The following is a 21,974-nucleotide window of genomic DNA, read 5'->3' on the forward strand; positions in this document are numbered from 1 at the left end:
ATGGCAGGTGTAACTTTTAATTTAGAATGACCTCAACAAAGTAATATCCACTGATTAGCTTCTATAATAGATCTGGCATTATTTCTCTGACCTAGTTCAGAGGGTTAGGTTTTTTAGTTGCATTTCTAGGATTATGATTGGCAGAGCTTGACTTGCAAATCCAATCTATGCACTAATTCTGCTGCCGAGTCTTCATTGAGAAGGTATAGGCTCAAAATAATTTCTGTATTCCAGCCCATACCTGGATACTGCAACATTTTTGGAAGCCTCTCCTTAACTACAAACAATATTTCAGGAAAGTGGAAATGTTACAGGAGAATTTCTTCATCCATTCTCCCTTTGAGAAAAAGAAGATACATTTCACAATAATGATCTTTTTGAAATGGAAAAATGCTACCTCATTTATGAGAATAACAAGGTTCTCCACCTGTCAGGCCTGACATGGACTCAGATGCAGGTGCCTGGGACATTTTTGATTCTCCATATGTCATGGACAAGTACCATACATACTGATTTGCCCAGGAAACCACAGAGAATACTCTCTAGGAAAGCCAGCACTTGACAAGGCTGAGTGACAACTCAGAATGACAGGGGTAGGAACTATTGTATTTTGTTGTCCTTTGACCCAGGCACCTTGTATGCTCGGTTATTGAGAGCTGCCAGCTTTAAAAATATCATTTGAAATTTAAATTCCTTATAAAACACTAAGAAAATATGGGTCAGAGAGCTGCCAATGAAGATTCTAGGGAAGGGTCTGCCACTAAGTCAAGGCTTAGAAATTACTGAAAAAGAATCAGGAAAGTGGTCGGTTGAAGAGATGACAGTTTTTAAAAAAAGGAAAACATCTTTTAAGAGTAATGACATTGAAATATTGATGGGGTCAGGCAATCATCATCTGTTTTGGGTTTTTTTGTTTTTCTTAATCTCCAGCTATCGTTATTATTTTCGAGATGAGAAAAGATTACTTTTGATGTTATAACAGGGTTGTAGTAAGAGGGACAAGATTCTTGATATGATGAAGAAATTAATGAAAATATACTATGTTAGTGTTAGGGGTTTTCTTTTGCAGACTGACAATTATCCTATATTTGACCTTAACAATTCATTGTGAAACTTGAATTCATCCCCCATCCCTACCCGCAGATGATCTATGATCTGCACGTTTCCTACCTCCCTCTAACCTCTATCTGGGGCCTGGTTTCCCTGACTCTCGGCAGATGATCTTGCTTTGCTGAGAAAGCACGCTCCCCTATTGCCCCTCAGTTGTCCTCTGCCTTCTCCAGACCTTGCTCTGGCAGTGTTCTCTTCCTTTTTGTCTGTCTTCAACCTCTCTTTCCTCTGGCTTATTCTGCTCAACCTGTAAATCAGAAGTCTAAGAAAAACCTTCTCTTGGCTTTCTACCTCATAGGCTAAGGCTTTTTCTCTCTCCATCCCTGAAGTGCAGCACACACCGCTGACTCCCCACTCGTTCCCCACATAGCCCCTTGCTATTTAAACTGCTGAAACTACTTCCTCAAAGACACCTGAGGAATCAGTGGCCTTTCTCAGTTATCATACTCCTACACTACCCTGACCCTTAGAGACAGGTGTGTGTGCGCACGCGTGTGTTCATCTATTTGACTATAAAATCATATGTGTTTGTATCCCTTATTACCAATTTGAGTGACAAAGTGGACTTTTCTCTGGTTAAGACATCAGGTAGGAAGAGGGTGTGTAGAAGAGAAGGAACTGCAAGCCTCAAGTGAAGTACAAAAACCTGCTACTAAAGGATGAATGGAACTAAAGTAGGATAAAGGCAAAAATAACTAACTCCTCTGATAAATATCACAAGTTTAAGAAATCAGATTGTGTCTTCTACCTTTCCTATCCACATAGTGTCTAGAATGTTCTTTTCATGTGGTCCCAAGAAGATTCGTCTAAATGGGTGCTGCCTTTAGGCCCACCCAGCCTCAGGCTGGGGTTGTCCTTTCAAACCTACCGTGTTTCCCCGAAAATAAGAGAGGGTCTTATATTTAGTTTTCCTCAAGAAGACACCCTAGGGCTTATTTTCAGGGGATCTGTTGTTTTCCCCTCAAAGCCTCAGCTTGCAGCACACATAGGATGGCCGGAACCTGACAAGGGGAGCCGACCTTGTTGATGGGGCTGCCCGCACCTTTCCAGTCACCTCTGGGATAGTAGCTGTCACCATGGGGCAGATGAGAAGGGCTGCTCATCTTCTTTACCGCTCCTCAATGAAATGCATGGCTTGTGCAGATACGCTGCATAGCCACGCCCATCACTAGGTCTTATTTTCAGGGTAGGGCTTATATTGCCCAAATGCTTAGAAACCCTGCTAGGGCTTATTTTATGGGTAGGTCTTATTTTCGGGGAAATACGGTAGCAAGGTGTGAGCAGTGCTGGTTCATGTCCTCCGCCTTCCCAAAGACTCTCTCCTGGCAGGTGCTGCAGAGAGTCTTGGACATTCTGTGTGTAAGATTGAGCCTTACCAGTGAGCTAATTAAATGAGTTTTTTAAAAGCTCCAAGCTCAGCAGCAGAGTGGGTGGCTAATTTCCTGACTCACCTATTCGACTCATTTGTGGTCCCGGCAAAATACTGCCTTTGTAGGACACACTGCCTGGCTTTATTTCAAAGCTGTTCCATTTCTTCACAGAGTAGATAGGAATGCACAAAGTAATAGCTTTCTCTTTTGTGTGGGATATCATTTATGAAATGGAGTTCAGTTCTTTGTTCAAAAGGAATCGTGGGAATGTCAGAGCAGTTTTGAACAAAACTGGATATTCAATTAAAAGCCTTTCCTCTCAAAGGCTCCAAGTTCTTGTTGGAAAGATACCAAGGGCAGAGTGGACTCCCTAGATGTGGAAAGGAACCCAGGGCCTTCCATTCTATGTGTGAGCCTAGGAAATCCCAGGAGTGGAGATGAGATGCAAGGCATTTTCAGAGGTCGACAATACAAATAGCAGCTACAGAGATAAACATCAATAGAGCTGCCATGATAGAATTTTTTGGTAAAGAATAGTTTTATTCCACAAGATCCATGCAAAAGGAAAATGTTGTTAACTAAACTCCACAGTTGAAACTTCTTTGTTTTGTTTAGATGCAAGGTCTTGACTCTATTCAAAAAGGAGAAAGAGATTACTTAGCAGATGTGCTTGTTCACCCCGCTCCCAGCACCTGCAAAGGCTAAGGATGTGGCAGATGTGAATAGCTACATGCACGCAGAGAGCAGATCTCTGCCATTTCACCTATTATGATCAGTGTAGGACCTATTTAGCTAGAATGATGAAATTGATACTGTGCCTGGCATAGTGAGATCTGGCCAATTGTCATGTCAACTGATAACATTTCATTTCTTCATTTCTTTTTTTTGTTGGATTCTTGCAAAAGCTTCTTTTTAAAAAAATATTTATTTTATTAACAAACAAAAATTGTGTATATATATTTATGGTGTACAACATGATGTTTTGAAATATGTATACCTTGCAGAATAGCTAAATTAAGCTAATTAACATATGCATTACCCCATATACTTATCATTTATTTGTAATGAGAACATTTAAAATCTACCCTCTCAGTAATTTTCAAGTATATGATACATTGGTTTTTTTTATACATTGTTATTAAACATGGTGACATGCCATACAACAGATGGAAATCCAGAGTCCTTCCTTGCTGTCTCTTAAGCACCAAGACCCACCAATTCTCCACCCCAGATAGCTTGAGGGTGCTGTCTCTCCTGCTCTGTCCTCCTCAACATTAACTATGCGGCAGCACTGTGCTGCAGCTAGTGGGTGCAAAGCCCTGTGGCCACTGGTCTACCAGAACCCCGGGCAGTGGATGTGTAGGGCAGAACAGGATACGCAGGAGTCTGAAGGCCTGAGTCCTGGCCTCTCCCTGTCCTTACAACCCGTCTCTTGCTGGAATTAGTGGGAAAGCCTCCAGCCACGTGTCTGTCCATTCTGCCGTTTGCCCGGTGGCCTGAGCTTTGTTTCCAAAGTTCAAATCAGACTGCATCATCATCCTTATTAAAACCCTTCCTTGACCTCCTATTGTTACAGAACAAGCTTCTGTCAGGACTTTCAACTCAACTTGCTTTTCTTTCTTTTTTCCCCATAGCACTCTTTCTTACAACATGGTTACTAGCCTCACTGTCCGTGAAATAAGAAAAGAAAGAACAGAATTAAAATACCCATTCTACCTTAAAAATTTACCATCAGTATAATTTTCAACTGCTCTCTTTCCCCCTTGGCAATCAACTCAATGGATCATTTTCCTAATAATTGCTGTTCACACTTTGCATAACTGTCAAATATCAAGGCACTGAATAGTTTTGATGAGCACAGATAATGTGTGATTATTCACTGTCCTGATCTACTCACAGAGGCCCAATGCAAGTACATGGCATACTTGTCACCCTGCAGCAGGCCACCAGAAAAAAATCCTCCTCCTGCTGTTAGGAGCATCAAGTCCATCTTTACAGATGAGTGTGATCTCAGAATAGAATGAGAGCTAGATGTGGCCACCTCTCCCTTCAGAGGAGTAGGCCATTACAACAACCCTCATTTATTCATTCACTCATTTTCTTAGTCATTCATGCGTCAAGCTGTTGTTGAGTTTGGTAAATACCATGTATTACAAAGATGGGCCCCATTCCCAGGGAGCTCACAGTCCCTTCTGTGATAGGTTCTGTGATTTCATCCAAATGTTGGAATCCATAAAGGAATGACGCAGATCTCTGCTGAGGACGTTGAAAGGTTGGGAGGGGAACACTTGAGAGTTTCTTAAAGACTGTAAAAAAGGGTCTTTGGTAACAAGAAGTGTGTGTGTGTGTGTGTGTGTGTGTGTGTGTGTGTGTGTGTGTGTATTTAAGGAATGGGGGGATGGTAGCAGGTGAATAAGAATGGAATTTCTTTCCTGGTAGAGGGAATCAAAATGCAAAGTAGTGAAGAAACTACATGGTGTGTTTGGGATATTATGGCAAGTTCAGTATGGTTTGAGGGAGGCAGCAAAGGGTAGGCCAGGAGTGCAAGGGGATGTTGCTGGAATACAAACAGGGTACAAGTTGCAGAGCACTTGTACCAATGAGCTCAAATTTCCTCTGTAAGCAGTGATGAGCCCAAAGAAATCTCTAGGCAGAGGAGTGACATGATCAGAGATTTTTGGATAAAGCTTTGATGTTGGTATAGAGGATAGATTGAGAACATCAGCATTCAATGAATATTTTTTAGAGGTGACTGCAACCAAGAAAAACTCCATGCCTGTGTCCCAGCTAACTCCACATATTTGTGTGTGTCTTCCTAGTGACGGTGCTGGCCATTTTCCATGAACTGCATGTCGACCCTGACCTGTACACACTCTTGTTTGGGGAGAGTGTGCTGAATGACGCAGTGGCCATAGTCCTTACATAGTAAGTACCAGAACTCAGTCTATGTTTCTTTAACTATGTGAAATATGCTTTCACTTGGAGATAAATTTCTTATGGCTGTAATGGTATCGTTTCTCTTATGCCGTAGATACAGGCAATATCTAGCTTTTAAAGAATTGTTATCACAGAAAATCTCCAATAATGGGCACAATTCATTAGGCATCTAATTTCTAATACTATTAATGGGTTTCACATTTCTAGCTTATTACAAGATACTACCCAGAGGGTAACATTTTTTTTCCTTATTTAGCTGATTCACTTAGGATTCCTAAAATGCACATAAATGAGCTTTGTTCATTTCAAATCAATATCATTTAATTTTTTTTCCTTATACAAGTCACTTTCCAGATAATAGACTCATAGAAACCCTTGTATTTATAGTGAGTTTGGCAGATTAGAGCTAAAACTTGAGGGTCAGAATACTCTTTCTATTTCTCAATTCAAATATAATGCTGTACAGGAATGTACACATCTTTAAATCATCACATGACAAATGAAACTGATGGAGCCTCAGCTAAGAGCTAATGTAATTTCCCTTTGTGCTAGGAGGATTTTCTTTTTGGGATGAGAGCCAGTGCTCTTTTCTCACCTCTTCTTTAGACACTTACCATTTATATTTAATAAATGCCACTTTGGTGACTATGTCAGAGGTCTCTTCTTGGTTTTAGATTAAGACCAACATTTGGGCAACTGTCAGATATCCCAAAGGAAAGTAGATATCTGATAATTAAATGTGACAAAAGGATTCTATTCTGAGTGTTAATTACTTCAAATGCAGTTGAAAATGTACTGTGAAGTAACAAAGGATTTTTAAAAAGTCAGATCTCACAGAAGGGAGTGGGAGACCACAGAGCTCCACTACTCTTTTTCATTTCTTTCTGCCAGTTGACATTTCTTAGGGCTGCCACCCCAAAGTTGTCACTGAATTCAGCAACTTTCAAGTGTGAGTCTCTGAATACTCTAAGGTTTCACCTGGCCATGGAGAAGTGCCTTTCCTGCATTAAAAGAAAATATCAGTGAGTGCAAATTAAAAGCAAAAGCCATGGGTGGATTCACAAAAGCTAAAGGAGGCTTTTAAAGAAACACCAAGAACAATTAATTAGGACATCAGGAATCCCTGTCTAAGAAATACTAGCATTAAAGGAACATTTGGAGTAAAAATTTTAAGAAATCTGCTGATTCCCTCATTTTTACTTCCTGAGCTGCCAATTTGTAAAAGGCCAAGCAAAGCAAAACCACTAAAGCACAAATGAGCTTGGGAAAGAATCGTGCAGCTACACCCAGGAAAAGTTTGGCCTTTCTGCTTTCAGCACCGCCATTCTTATAGTTTTCCATTAAAATGCAGACTCTAAGGATGAATGTTCAGGCCATTGAGCATAAGGCTGGGGAACATTTGCAACAGTCTATTTAGTATTTCCTCAGGTCACTACATGATTATTACTAGACTTGCCTTTCCTACCCTTCTACCCATATCTTAATAATGTCTTAATAATAAGATGTGTTTCATGCCATGGTGAGATCTCTTCCTTTCTAGAAATGAGACATTAGCCATTCTAACTGAAATCTTGTCTCCCAGCTTTGGCAATTTTGGTATTGTACAGAGTGACCCAAATGAGTTCCAATTTAAAATAAAGGTAATTCTAAGTAAGAACATCTGACCTCCAAAAGTCCAGACATTCAAATCTACAGGCTCTTTCTTACACCTGGTGCATTTCGACCCCACCATCCCCTTCCAGGGCTCTGCTGAGTGACATGTACCTATGATGTCCTGGGTCTGGACTGTCCACCAGCGCTGTCTGGTGCTAACCACTTGTTCCCTCTCACACAATTTTCCTGGTGCTGCTCTCTTCACTTATTCTCACTTGCTTTTCTTCACTTATTCTCTTCTTGCTTTTCTTTTCCACTCTCCCTCTTGCAACCACTATCTAGTTCCCTTTGGAAAGCCCTATTTAAATATCATTTTAAGGTTTTCTATGACTTTCAGACTAAAAGCTCAGACATTTGTCTGTCCACTTCTCTTTCTTTTCACACTAAATCATGTATAGCATTCTGACAACTCTCTGGGGTGTTGCCTCCATGCCTTTGGACAAATGTAGTTCACACCTCCTGGGTTGTCCTCCCAGCTTCTGGTTCTGCCTAATGGAGCTTTTCAATTCCTCCTCCACCAGGAGTCACCAGCACTCAAGTTGAGCGCCCTTCTACCCCTGTGCATACCTTCATCCATTCCCTTCCAGCAGAGCATTGGGTTTACATGTATATTTGCCTTTCTATTTTTTATTTTTACCTTTTTTTCCCTTTGGAGACAGAGTCTCACTCTGTTGCCTCGGCTAGAGTGCTGTGGCGTCAGCAACCTCAAACTCATGGGCTCAAGCAATCTTTCTCCCTCAGCCTCCTGAGTTGCTGGGACTACAGGCATGTACCACCATGCCTGGTTAATTTTTTCTATTTTTGGTAGAGATGGGGTCTCGTTCTTGCTCAGGCTGGTCTCGAACTCCTCAGCTCAAACAATCCACCCATCTCAGCCTCCCAGAGTGCTAGGATTACAGGTGTGAGCCACTGTGCCTGGCCATGCCTTTCTAGATAGTAACTTTTGAAAGCAGAGTCCATGCACTTGAAATGTGGATTCAAAGAACAAATGAAAACCTCTTTTGTGTTTTCCCTTTCTTAGTTCCATCTTTGTGTGGTTTGAAGTTTAAGAACAGTGATAGAGCTATTCTTATAACATGGAAAGAAAAGTTACACACTTTGGTGTGAAATTAGGTACAATAAATCAGGGGTCCCCAACCTATGGTGAGTTGTATAATTATTTTATTGTATATTATAATATAATAATAATGGAAATAAAGTGCACAATAAATGTAATACTCTTCAATCATCCTGAAGCCATCCCTCCTCTCCCCAGTCCATGGAAAAATTGTCTTCCATGAAAATGGTCCCTGTTGCCAAAAGTTTGGAGAACGCTGTAATAAAGACCCCAAATCATGGATACCTATGGCCCTTGGCCAAGCCTCCAGTGCCCCTTTGGAATGACCCCACACTTTCATTTATCTTCCCACGTCCTGCTGGCAGATCTTCTTTCTTAAGAACCGTCCTATTCAGTTTTTATATTTTACATTTCTAATTGTTAGTATTGTGGCAATACTGTGCTCTAGTATTTAAGTATTTAGCCACATGTTAGATTAAAGTAGCTTTTCTTTACTAGTCTAAGAAGCAAATGATTAAGTATAATACTATTTCTTAGGTGAAATGCGCTCCAAATTTCAGACAACTAAGGTAATTAAATGTGGTGACCAGGTGAGGTGCTATATCATGTCTCCATGGTTTAAAAGGATCCAGAACTGTGTCCTAAAATAAAAGTCACTTTATTTAACATAAAAGTTTTGAAACTAGCCTGTCTCTGACCCATACTGTTATTTCAAGTATATAGGGAATGTCATGCCCAAATGTGTATGCATACTGGTTCAGGAATGAATTTCAATGATGGATTTGCATTTCTAAAGGTTGTTTAATAGGCTATAAAGGAAGACAAAAGATATATTGAAGTGGTCTCAAGGGATGTATGTTTTTCAATCCTGAACACAGACATCAATCTCAGAGGCAGCGTGGTTGACTAGAAAGAAGCCTAGATTAGAAGTCAAAAGATCTGGTGTCAAGATTCCCACTAATTAACTGTGCAATTATTACAGTTGACAGGAAACCAACCCAAACTAAGGTAAACAAAAAGGGACTCTGTGTTAGCTGATTTGTCTGAACAATAGGAATTGAAATGGCTCAGGAAAGAATCCAATGAAATGAGCAGGACTCTTTCTTTCTTCATTCAACTTTTTCATGGTCAGCTTCCTCTTCTGGTCACACGATGCCTGCCAGCATTTTCCAGGACTGTCTCTTTGGAGTAGACCAGGAATCTTTGTCCCACTGTCCCCAGCCTAAATCTTACTACATGTTATAGATTCTGATGCAGTTTCAGACCTCCTTACAACTAATCACTGTGGCCAGCAGAATGTGCTGCAATTATTGTCTCAGGTCTAAGTTACATGCTCATGAGTTCAATGGTAAAATCAGCTTCACTTGGAAGCTCATGACCTGAGACTCAGGGAAGGTGGAATTATTGCTCAAGTAATATTGCCATGATAAGAGAAAAGTGGATACTGGATAGAAACACAACGAAGTAAAACATGGATGACCGCTATAGTAATTTTGCATGGCCATAAAGTCTCTATGCTTGTTTGCTTATCTATAAAATGTAAGAATGGTTGTTCTATATACATTAGAAAATAATTCTAAGCAATAAATAAAGCAATGTAGTTGGAAAAGCTCTATAATCTATGAAGTCTATGCTATATAAATATACTTATAATTTATTTCATCATTTATATCAATATCTGTTATTATACTTATACAGATCTGTTTTTATTAAAATGACTAAAGATAGACCTGCTCCTAGTGAGGCATACCTTCATAAATATGGCATTTTATGATCCAAGGAGTATAGAGAATAACCATTTTTACATGTGATTTCCTCCATTAGGAATGAATCACTTAGTTAAGACATACTGTCTAAAGTTGATAAATCAGGAAATAGAGGTTGAAGTATATTACTTAAAGTTATAAAGGTGCTCACAACCAAAATTGATATTACTCGTAGCAGTTAGGTGGAAGAAGGCAGAGGAAAAGGAAGGGAGAAGTTAACTAAAATTCTACATCTGGAATAGTAAGAAACCAATAGATGCTGTATAGAGTTGGTAAATTAAGAAATGGAGATATAGGCATATTATTAAGAATTACAGGGCAACCATCAAAAAAACATTACAAAAAAATTAAATGACAAATGATAAAGCAAGGAAAGCATTTTCAACACGCATGTGGATAGGTTAATAGTCTTTATAATATGCATGATGAATCATTAATATCCTTTCTATACCAAATTTATTAGTTATGTTACCTTGGGTGAGTTACTTAACCTCTCTTTGCCTCAGCCACCTCATTTGTGAAAAAGGGTTGGTAATAGTCTCATCTCATTAGGTGGGGTTCATCATAGAACACCTAGCACAGGGCCTGGCTTTTAATGCTCAATACATATTAATTGTTAGCTGATGCTATTACTCCAGTCATCAAAGACCAATAATAAAAGGTGGGCATAATAGAAAAATAGGCAAAAGGCACAAATAGGCAATGAACAAAAGATGAAATATGAATAGTGTATGACTCTCCTAAATAAGATCAGCTTCACTAATAATAAAATGAAAGAAATTAAACCAACAGGTAAGTACCATTTTTTACCTGGAAAATCTTCAAATCTTCAGAACTCACAAAAGAATAATCATACTTGCGATGATTCAGGGTTTGGGAAATGGGAACTCTCCTACGTTACTGGTGAAAGAGTAACGTGATAAAACTTTTACAGAGGTAATTTAGCTGTATTTACTAGAAGTCATTAGAATTTGTGAATCATATGATCCAGCCATTTTATTTCTAGACATTTATTCTAAGAAGTAATTAAGAGCATGTGCAACAGTTTTTTCATGGCAATGAGAACATTGATTTGAACAAGAAGTTGTGCACAGTGGTTACTAGTTGGTTAAGTACGTATAATACATTACTATCATGGAACCTAATACAGTCATTTAAAAAATGCTATAGAAAAAAATGTATTGATATGAAAAGGTATTCACAATATATTTTTAAGTAAATAAGAAAATTTTAAATATAATATTTATATTTAATTGAATAATAAAATTTAATTTATAAGATCTCATCTGGTTAAAAAATTATAGCCAAATTTATCTGAGTGTATATATATAAAATTATAATGTTATATGATATATTAAAGTTTATTATTATATATAAGATTATATGTAGTTATATAAAAATTATGTAGTTATTTATATATACATATAATTTATATTTATGCAATTATTATTACATGGAATCACAAGTGATTTTTATTTTCTTCTTTTGGCTTACATATACTTATAGGGAAATAGAGTAAACTACTTATGATCAACTCTGGCCCAAAGAATTCCAATTAACATACTTGATAATTGGCAACCTTCATTTAAATGCAGATTGCATAGACATAGAAGTCTGAATTTTTTTAAATCCATGAAAGAGCAGAAAGAGGATATGAGGTGTTTGGGGCCATTTTTCTGCAAAACAGAAGTATTGCCAGCGTTTCACTAAAACATTTACTTGTAAAATAATTCCACAGTGTGCAAATGTCTCCAGATTTTCTTAGAGGTAGAGTAACTACCTCATTAAACAGCTGGCTCTTGTATGACAATAAATACATACTAGATGCTTTTATTCCCTGTTAAGCAAATGCTTATAAGGAAATTCAATGTAGATCATTAAAAGAGAGGGAGAAATGGAACACTAGTTTTCTCTTTTTAAACTAGAGTCTTATGCTGCTTAGAAGTTCTTACTAGATAATATCATTTAAAGTGTGATACCAGTGAATGCTTGGTACTTAGAGTGAGTGACATTTTGAAAGACCAAAATTCTAACAGCCCATACACCTTAAGGGAAATTTAACATAGAAGGTAATGGAATGGCTGTGAGACTCAGTCTTGCAACTAAGAGGAACCTTGAAATATCACCCAGCCATTCAACAAAAATACACTGAAGACCTGACTGTGCCAGAATGTTGGTGATATAGGTTGGATGGGCACAGTTACCCATCCCTGTCCTCAATAACTCATCACTGAAATAGCAATAGCTCCAAAGGGATTTTATATGTGCAACACAACCTCGCCCTAAAAAATCATTTCAGAAAATAGCTGTGTAGGGCAGGGGTCCTCAAACTTTTTAAGCAGGGGGCCAGTTCACTGTACCTCAGACTGTTGGAAGGCCGGACTATAGTTTTTAAAAAAACTATGAACAAATTCCTATGCACACTGTACATGTCTTATTTTGAAGTAAAAAAACAAATGGCCAAAAACACCTGCATATTGCCCGAGTTTTGTAGTTTGAGGATACCTGGTGTAGGGTTTGGTTATAAAAATATGTCCCTAAGGAAATTTTATTATTTCTCTTGGTAACATCATCTCTAAGTAGACTGAAAGCTCCTGGAAGGTGAAGAGTTTTTAATATCTTTCTCCATACCCCATAATACAATTATTTGGTAGGTTCTCCAACAATTACTAAATGAGTGAATTAATATACCTCCTCAGGTACAGGGAAGGATATTTTACTAATCTGCTCATTAAAACCTATTCCAAGGGATGGATATTTAATATTCTTCATACTGCTTCTTTCAAGTATTTAGCTACCCTAATGAGCTCTACTTTGTCTCCATTTGACCCATAGTTGTAAACACAGCTGTTATAAGAAGGTGTTCCCTTCTGATGAGAATAAACTGAAACTGTTATCACAACCAGAAAGTATAATATTTCTCATGAATCTGCTTAACTTAAAAGCAAGTTTTTTTATATCTTGACACATCTTTCTGAAGGTAATTCACTTTGATATTTGCCTTGGAAACCTATAATCAGCAAGAAACTCATTTATTTTGATACCTGTCTAGATACTGGTGAGATATATAATTAAAAAAAATAAATAAATAAGTTATGGCCCTTTTTGCTTAAGGGCTCCTTGTCCTGGCAGTCAATTCCATTCTGACTTTATTTTTCAGACACCAGGTGGCATCACATGGCAGGAATGAGAAGGCCACCTTGGGACCTTTAAAAGAGGCTGGGAAGCAGTGCTCAGCTAACTTCCGGCTTTAAGTCAGAACACTTGTGTTTGTTGCCCACACCCCTGCCTGCTGCTGCTGTCTTGCTTGTTTATTCTCATTCCTAATCCCTGGTTCCTGTTTCCTAGCTATGATCTGGCATCTCCTCTACCCTAGCTCTTAATGTCTCTGTTCACATTACTGGGTCTTGACCTTGACTTTATCCTGTGACTCCATATCTTGTCTCTCAGATGAGATCTGACATCTACTCACTGCTTCTCCGGAACTCAGCCCCATGACTTAGAACTCACTCTGCTCGTGTCAAGCCATGCATGCAAATTGGCCTACCAAAAATAAATAAAAGAAACCATGTGGATGGTTTCTTATCTCAATCACATTGTACTTTAATTTATAGATGTGTAAGTGAGATATAAGTGACAGAAACCCGATTAAAATTAGCTTAAGCAAAAGAAATTCACTGGCCTATTTACCAGGGGTTGGGCTGACCCTGGATATACCAGGCTCAAGGATTCAAACATGGCTATCTATTCTTTCTTTTTCTCCCTTGGCCCAGATTTCCGGTGAGTGCTAACCTCATTCTTTCATCATGCAGATAGATGGCTTACTCTATGAAGCAAGAGGGAGGGTGACTAATGGCATCTTCAAACTTATATTTTTTTTAGCTCAAAATAATACTTCATTCTCTAAATATTTGCATATCAGTCACAAAGACTCTGCTTGTATCAGAAGATCACCCCTAGGCCAATCACACAGTACTCCAAGGTAATTAAACATGGTGACTGCTGAGATCTGAATCATATCCCCATTCCTGTGGCCAGTGACATTGAATCTATTATTAGATGAAAGTGGCTGGAGGACAAGTGTAATGGACATTCCAGAACAATAACTACCATATTTCACGATAATACAATGTTCAGAAATGCTTTATTTAAAAAGACAAACATTTTTTTCTAAATGTAGAGTTGATTTGGAAGGAGAGAAAAGAACATCCCCTAGGCATGAGAAACGAGATAAATCACAGCAAGAATAAGAAGCCACCACTGTCAGTGGCCACATGATTTTGAACAAGATACATGCCTAGAGGTTTTGGAGCTGGAATCCCATTTCCCTGTGGAAATTAGAGTTCTGTCTAAAGGTTCATTCATGGTCATATACCTTGAGCATAGTTCTTTGAATAGGCCTGGAGTTTCAGTGCTCCTTTAGTCACATAGACTCTGTCCACCAGCCTTAAGAAACAGTGAGGAAACTTGCAATGTATCTAGAATTTGAGCAATCGAAATCCCTATCTTTGTGATACAGGAAATGTAAGGCAATAAAGTAACAAAAGGTTTTCAGGATTACTGAAAAGAAATGACTGCCCCAGCCACATTCTCTGTTCCTATTTCCAAATGCACTGAGAATACTCTGAACTGATATTTATAAAACCCAGGCACATGGAAATTGTTCCTATACAATAAATAAATAAATAAATCCTTCCTGAAAGTTAGTTCACAGTAAAAATGTACAGGCCACAAAGAGAAACAACTCCACCATGAAGGAAAGCCAGGAGATAAGCAAAACAAAAGTAAATCAGAAGAACGGGCACCCTAAGGAACTAAACCAAAAATCTGAGAAAGATTATAAAATGGGCACATTGAAAATTACTAAAGAGGTAAATGGAGGAGCACGAAAAAGCTAGGAAAGAAGAGTATAATAGGAAATAAAGAACTTTTCAAAATGAAAAATGCAAATATTGACATTAAGAATTAAATGGATGACATAAATGTCATCATATTAAACCAACTGGTGAAACTGAAGATAAAGTTGGCAAATGACCCAGAATGCAGCACAGATAAAATAATGTGACAGTCTGGTTAATAGATATAGAGGATAGCATGAAAAATCCAGAATACATCAAGACAAATTTCAACAAAAAAAAAAAAAAAAAGAAGAAAGAAACTAAAGAGAATTGATTTGTGGCAATATTTGAAGAGATAATGAATGATAATTTTCTAAAATCAAAGAGAGAAATTGAAACATCACATATTGTCCAGATGATAAATTAAAACAAATCCATATTCAACTACATTGTAGTTTTTGGTTTCATCGTGTTGTGTTTTTAATTTTAAAGAATTTATTTGAGCAGACAGTGATTCATGAATTGGGCCACACCAGACCACAAGTGGTTGGCCATCCACCAAGGAAGCCCGGGGGAGAACTTTTATAAGGTGTTTGAGGAAGAAAAACAAAGAAAAAATTTGATTGATTAAAGTGTTATGAAATGTGTGGTCATCAAAGACAAAGTAGAAATCTTGAAAGCAACCAGAGAGGAAAGATGGTTTACTTATAATTATGAGCACTTGCACTTACTTATAATTTGGATGGCAATAGTTTCCTCATCGGCAGCAGCAGCTGCCGGAGGACAAAGGAGTAATAGATTAAAGTATCGTGGGAAAATAACAGAACAGCCTACATTCTAAATTCAACTAAAATGTAGTTTGGAATAAGGCCGGACATAGTGACTCACACCTGAAGTTCCAGCACTTTGGGAGGCCTAGGTAGAAGAATTGCTGGAGGCCAAGAGTTCAAGACCAGCCTGGCTAACATAGGAAGAACCTGTCTTTATAAAACAATTTTTTAAAAATTAGCCAAGAATGATGGTGTGTGCCTGTAGTTCCAGCTACTTGGGAGGCTGAGACAGGAGGATCAGTTGAGCCCAGGAGGTCAAAGTTGCAGTGAACTACATTAGTGCCACTTCACTCCATCCAGGGTAACAGAGTGAGACCCCATCTCAAAAAAAAAGAAGAAGGTGAAATATATTTTCTGATAGACAGCTTACCACTCATAGATCATCAGTGATAGAACTTCCAAAGGATATAATTAAGTAGAAATAGGCAACTGAACTTAGAAAGAAGTGAGAAGCAAGAAGTGTTGAGCAAACAAATTAAAACAGAAAATCCTTTTCAATTTTATTATAGAAATGCTGAAATCAATCTATACCTGCTATGAAACTATAGGTAGTCTTTAACAAGTTCAAACTGTGCAAAGGATACCTGTATATTAGGAAACTGGTAAGGTACGTTCCTTGGGTTCCTTCCAGATTTCCTCTCCAGGGTTTTGGGCTCTCTCTTTTTTAGCTTTGGTGTCTTTAGTCGTGAAACTTGTCTGGAGGCTCTTCTTCATCTTTCTCTTTGTCTTCCTAGTTTCTCTTGCTCTCTATTCCAGTTACCGCATAGTTTTTTATCATGAGATTTATGAGCCACACGAGAAATCCACCTGTTCAGTTCTCCCCACACCCTGGGGAGAGGCTACCCCCATGAGTTGTATGCAGGGGACATATTCTACCACACCAATTGTTATGCTGGGGAACAGTGGTATTTTAAAAATGTCCTTTATGTTCACAAATGACTTTGAGCTGATTTTTCTAAGCAACAAACCAGTTTTGAGAAAGAGTTGGAGCAGGTAGTTCTATCTTTTGCTATATATCATTACTAAGTCACAGTAGCTCCTTATTCATTTTATCCCTGTTTGGAATTTTGTCTCTAGATTGGAGGGCCCAGTGATGTTTTCTAGTCTGGACCCAGAATGACCAGCCATGTACTAGGAGAGTGACTTACACTAAGCAAAGTGCACATGAGGCAGAGGTGGAACTAAGGTGCTGATATAATAAAGACTAAGAAATTACTGACCCAAGGATCAGACTATATGTCTGTGCTGGTATGATCAGTTCATTTTCTTTCTATAGTCAAGCAACTTAGGAAGCTGAATCATAATCAGCATCCACTTTATTAATTCACCACAGGAAATTACTGTCATCAGGATTTCAAGTACTCCAAAGATCACACGCTGAAAGCAGCCTTTCCTGTAGGCAGGCCTGCATATAAAAGCGAATGATATCCAGAGGGTTGTGTGGTAAGCGTGGGGACCCATGAAGGATAGATTGATGCGCCGAATGTTTGTCTGCACCCTTCACACAAAAGGTGTTGTTTTGCAATGAGTCTTGAAATTTTAAAGTACTTAGCACCTACTCCCTAAATCTATACCAACATTTAGGATAATTAAAAACTACTCAAATTTAGTAAGATGACTAAATCTTGCTCTCTCCCCACTACATAAAGGTGGGATGGTGACTCATAGTGTTTAATTATGTGATACTTCCATGACTAACTGATTCTTTTTCTGATTGACACATTGTACCTTTCTCATTATACATGAATTCCATTTGTCTCTATCTATCTGGTGGGGGCATTGGCAGGGACCAGTGGCATACATACACGAGATGGTGCCTAGTGACCGATGGTAGTTCACACCTACGTATCAAGGCCACCTATGCAAAGAACTGATCATGACTTTGGCCTCAAGTGAGGTAAGATTTCCAAAGGTGGCCAGCTACACTAGCTTCTAATAACAACATGATCTAAAACGCTGTATGCTAAACGTTTTGGTGGGGGTCATAAACTTCTCTTAGAATTGAAGAAAGCTGTGGCCCTCACCTCAGGGAGGGAAAAGAGTGCATCTAGACAAACCACAAAATTCTGTAAATACTTTCAGGAGCTCTGGATTAAGAATTTTTCATCCTAAAGTGTATTTTGTTTCTAATGCACTTAAGCATGACTTCTCATTGTGAACAATCAAGAAAATGCCTTTTATTTCAGGTGATCAATCCTGAATTCTTTTCTGAGAAAAAACTTTTCAGAGAATAAGGGACAAAATCAATATGCAATCATAATTTTGGTCTGAATTAAAAGCTCTCACTTGGCCTGGAGAATATAATCTGTTCATATTACTTGGGCTTTGTAATGAATTTACATGGCAGGCTTATTGCAGGTTTTATGTAGGCTCTGCCTTTCTGGGGCATGTAATGCTTAGGGAATCTGATTAAAACTTTGGGAAGGAGCAGCTGTTCGGCAATAGAGGGTGAACTCAGGGCCCATTTTTCAGAGCCTGACTGCAGGGCTGACACCTTCTCCAGCTATTAGATGATAAATGAACTGTCTTTGAATGCCCAGCTCCTGTGTTAATAGCTTTAAAATATCAGTTGTTTATGGGAAAGAAGTTGGGAGCTCTTATCAATTTTTCTGTCCTAGGGATCCTCAAATACATCATTTTTTTCATTGCCAGAATGGCAGGCAGTGTTGAAGGGAAAACGCAGAAATCCTTTCACCATTGAGATGTTCTTTATGGGTTAACAGCAAGAGTTTCTCATCTCAAAAGGTAGTAGAGTGAGTGCCCAGTAAATTCTTACACAAAATGAGACACATAAAATCCAGACCACCCTCTTGCAGGCATTATCCTGAATATCAGAATCATAATGTAGTTTCAGCTAATTTTTCTAAAGGTGATTAATTCAAATTGGAAATATGAAAGTCAAATTCTGAAACTTGAGCCAAATGGCTTATTTTCAGAATGGCAGTTAAATGGTCAAATTTGATCTAATGCTATTAATGTGAGCATGCTATATTTGAGGTCATTAAATTAAATCTTCACCCTCATATGTATGGAGATTTATCCTTTTTCGTCTTTACCCCCATTCCCATTCTTACTTGCCTACTTTGCTTTTATGGGGCTCAGAATATTTTTCAAGTGGAGTTAATTATTACTTATGCAATAGTTGCCCATTTAGATTTTCAGACATTATCCATTGTTCTAATAACTGTCCACTTTTAGCCTTTTTACTAGCATGTTTATAAGAAAAACTTATGAAAAATAGGGATATTTATACATGCATTCTATTTTTTTTTTTTTTTACTAGTAATTCCAGTAATAGTCTTGGTAGAAAAACTTTAATCTTAGAACATACCTCAGATGTGGATAGTATGTATCTCACTTCTCCAGGGAGAAGTAAAGGCTGGACTGGGGGTCTGGATTCTGACTCTGTCATTTTTACTAACTTTATGTCAATGAGCAATTCAGTCAACATCTTCAAGTCAGCTTTCTCATTCCATCAAGATGGCAGCTTTAATGTAAATATCTATTCTCATGTTAAAGCATGAAGTCTGTTGGGATTTTAGACATGAATTACACTGAAGCTATAGATTATGAAAACAGATAAGATCAACTTTATGGGGAAACAAAACCATAGAAAACCAAAGCCCAAAACATATATAATTACTTAATAAGATGGATATGAAAGGCTATTTTATCCATAAAACAGGGTGGAGTCGAAATTTAAAATATAAAATCATAGAAATTTAAAATAGTACAATAAAAATAAAATAATAGATGAGCTGATGGGATTGTCTACTTGGAAAATACTAGAGACTCAAATAGCAAAATATCAGAGAACTTGGAAATCTGGCTGAACAGATGGATGATTGGCACACAAAAATCAATAGTTTTTCTAGACTTCAGCAACAATTAATGATAAAAACATAATGGAAAAATTATTTTGTTCACAATAGCATTTTAAAAATCTAAAATAATTTGAATAGCCTTAATTAATAAATGTACAAGATATCTTAGAAGAAAAATCTTAACTTTAGTAAAGGACCAAAAAGGCAATCTCAAAAAATGGGACCTACTATAAGGTAGGATGGGAAGATTCAATATTGTAAAGTACTGAGCTCTCCCTCAAGCAAAGCATACCTTGAGTCTGACCACACTTCTAAAACCCTAATACATTTTTTAAGGTGATTCTAAAGTTCATATGAAGCTTTTGCTCAAGACAGCAGGATAAAATATTTTCACTCCACTAGACTCCCTCAAAACAAACTAAAACTAAGAAAAGCACTGAAAAATAGAAAGGAAAGTTTCATAGCCCTTGAAACAGGGACGTAGTCCCAACTCCAAACCATAAACTATGAAATATTTAAGTATTAGGTATTGCTGCTGTATAATGTGAGATCTTAAACAAGAGACAGTAAGCTGCTGAGCCAAGTCACTTTCTCTCAGACCTGGCAGCACATCACATCACAGAAAGGACCAGCCAATATTCCTCTGTTTAGAGCATGGTTAAGATCAGGTGGATGGGCCAAGGGAGAAGTGGGGGAAACAGTCTGACTCTTCAAAATGGTAGCCACATAGAAATCATGCTGACACATTCTAGTTTCCCAGCCAGGGACACTGTTAGAGGCTATTCACGTGGAAGGAGGGCAGGGCAGTAATTTCCAAATTAAAACATAATATATTTTCAATTTATGGGGCTTTTCTCTATGGCACCTCAATTTGAATGCCATGAATTACAGAAAGATGTATTCCTGATAGAAAGGAAATAACGTATTTGGTGACAGATGCTTGAGACAATCTGTGGCAGTTTTCAAACATGGTCCCCAAATTCTTTGACATCCTTCCTAGAAGTGGGTCTATGTGTCAGTGTTCCCCTCTACTCCTTGAATGTACAGAATACAGAGGAAGGATGCTGTGCAAGCTTCCAGGCCCAGGACTTAGGAAGCTAGCAGCTTCCATTTCCTATCCCTGGAGTTCTGCCTCTTGGAACCCAGCCACCTTGCCATGAGGAAGTCAAGCTGCTCTGCGCAGAGTTCCACCTGGAGAGGTAACGACAGCTAGCAAGATTTGCCAAACATGTGGGTGAGCCATCTTTGAAGTGAATCCTGCAATCCCATTCCAGCTGCCCCAGCTTATCCCATGTGGAGCAGGAATGAGCTGTACCCTTTGAGCCCTGCCCAGTTTGCAAAAATGCGAACAAATTGATAATTATTTGAAGCCACTAAGTTGTGGGATGGTTTGCTATGAAACAATAGATAACCAGAACAAAACCCAAATATAAACTGTAGTTGGCTTTATTCTTCCCTATTTCACCCCTTTTCTATTCTTTATTAAATAGCCAGTATTTTTAAAAGATAAATAATAATCAAAAGAGGGGAATGGTATAGGTTCCTCAAAACTTCAAAGTAATTTTTTTAAATGGTAGAGGAAATTGAAACTAAAGAAAAGCTGATAATCCCCAAATACAAAGTATTACAGAAAAATTTTAAATCAGTGCTTCATTATTCACATCATTCCTGAAAAGAAACTCTAGAAGGGTTACAGAGCTAAATGTTAAGAAAAGCTATAAAAATATTAGGAACCTTGTTTAGAATTTGGGGGTGTCAATGGCCTTCCTAAATAAGATTCAAAATCTAGAAACAATAAAGAAAAGGATTAAGCAATTTAACTTCTATTTTAAAAGACAAAGACTCTTAGATAATATGGATTCTCTCTCTCTGTAGATATCAAACAAGTAAAATGTTCACAAAGAGACTCAAGGTTTCATAGAAGAAATGTAAAATAATTAAGGAAGATTAAAAGCTAAATAAATAAAATCACTAAAGAGACAAAAGACACTTTAGATGTAACAAAAATAGTATTATATTTTTTTATTTCAGCATATTATGGGGGTACAAATGTTTAGGTTACGTATATTGCCTGTGCCCTCCTGCCCCCCAAATCAGAGCTTCAAGCATATCCATCCCCCAGATGGTGCGCTTCACATTCATTATGTGTGTATATACCTGTCCCCTCCTCCCCCACACCTGCCTGACACCCGATAAATGTTATTCCCATATGTGCACTTAGGTGTTGATCAGTGAACCCAATTTGATGGTGAATACATGTGGTACTTATTTTTCTATTCTTGGGATACTTCTCTTAGTAGAATGGGTTAGAGCTCTATCCAGGAAAATACAAGAGGTGCTATACCAGCATTGTTTCTTATAGCTGATTAGTACTCCATGGTATACATATACTACATTTTATTAATCTACTCATGTGTTGATGGGCACTTGGGTAGTTTCCACATCTTTGCAATTGTAAATTGTGCTGCTATAAACATTTGAGTGCAGATGTCTTTTTTATAGAATGTCTTTTGTTCTTTGGGGTAGATGCCCAGTATGGGATTGCTGAGTCAAATGGTAGATCTACTTGTATCTCTTTGAGGTATCTCC

At 37.9% G+C, this 21,974-nt stretch overlaps 1 protein-coding gene across 1 annotated transcript in view; it reads left to right on the forward strand.

Annotated features, from left to right (window-relative positions):
• Window positions 1-21,974, forward strand: part of SLC9A9 (solute carrier family 9 member A9) — a 541,491-nt gene that overhangs the window by 171,323 nt on the left and 348,194 nt on the right. Inside the window, exon 6 of the mRNA XM_076004836.1 lies at window positions 5,300-5,405. Coding sequence (XP_075860951.1) covers window positions 5,300-5,405 — 106 coding nt within the window. The remainder of the gene's footprint in view (window positions 1-5,299; window positions 5,406-21,974) is intronic.

This window comes from Microcebus murinus, chromosome 1 (assembly GCF_040939455.1).
Source record: "Microcebus murinus isolate Inina chromosome 1, M.murinus_Inina_mat1.0, whole genome shotgun sequence".
Taxonomy (NCBI): Eukaryota; Metazoa; Chordata; class Mammalia; order Primates; family Cheirogaleidae; genus Microcebus; species Microcebus murinus.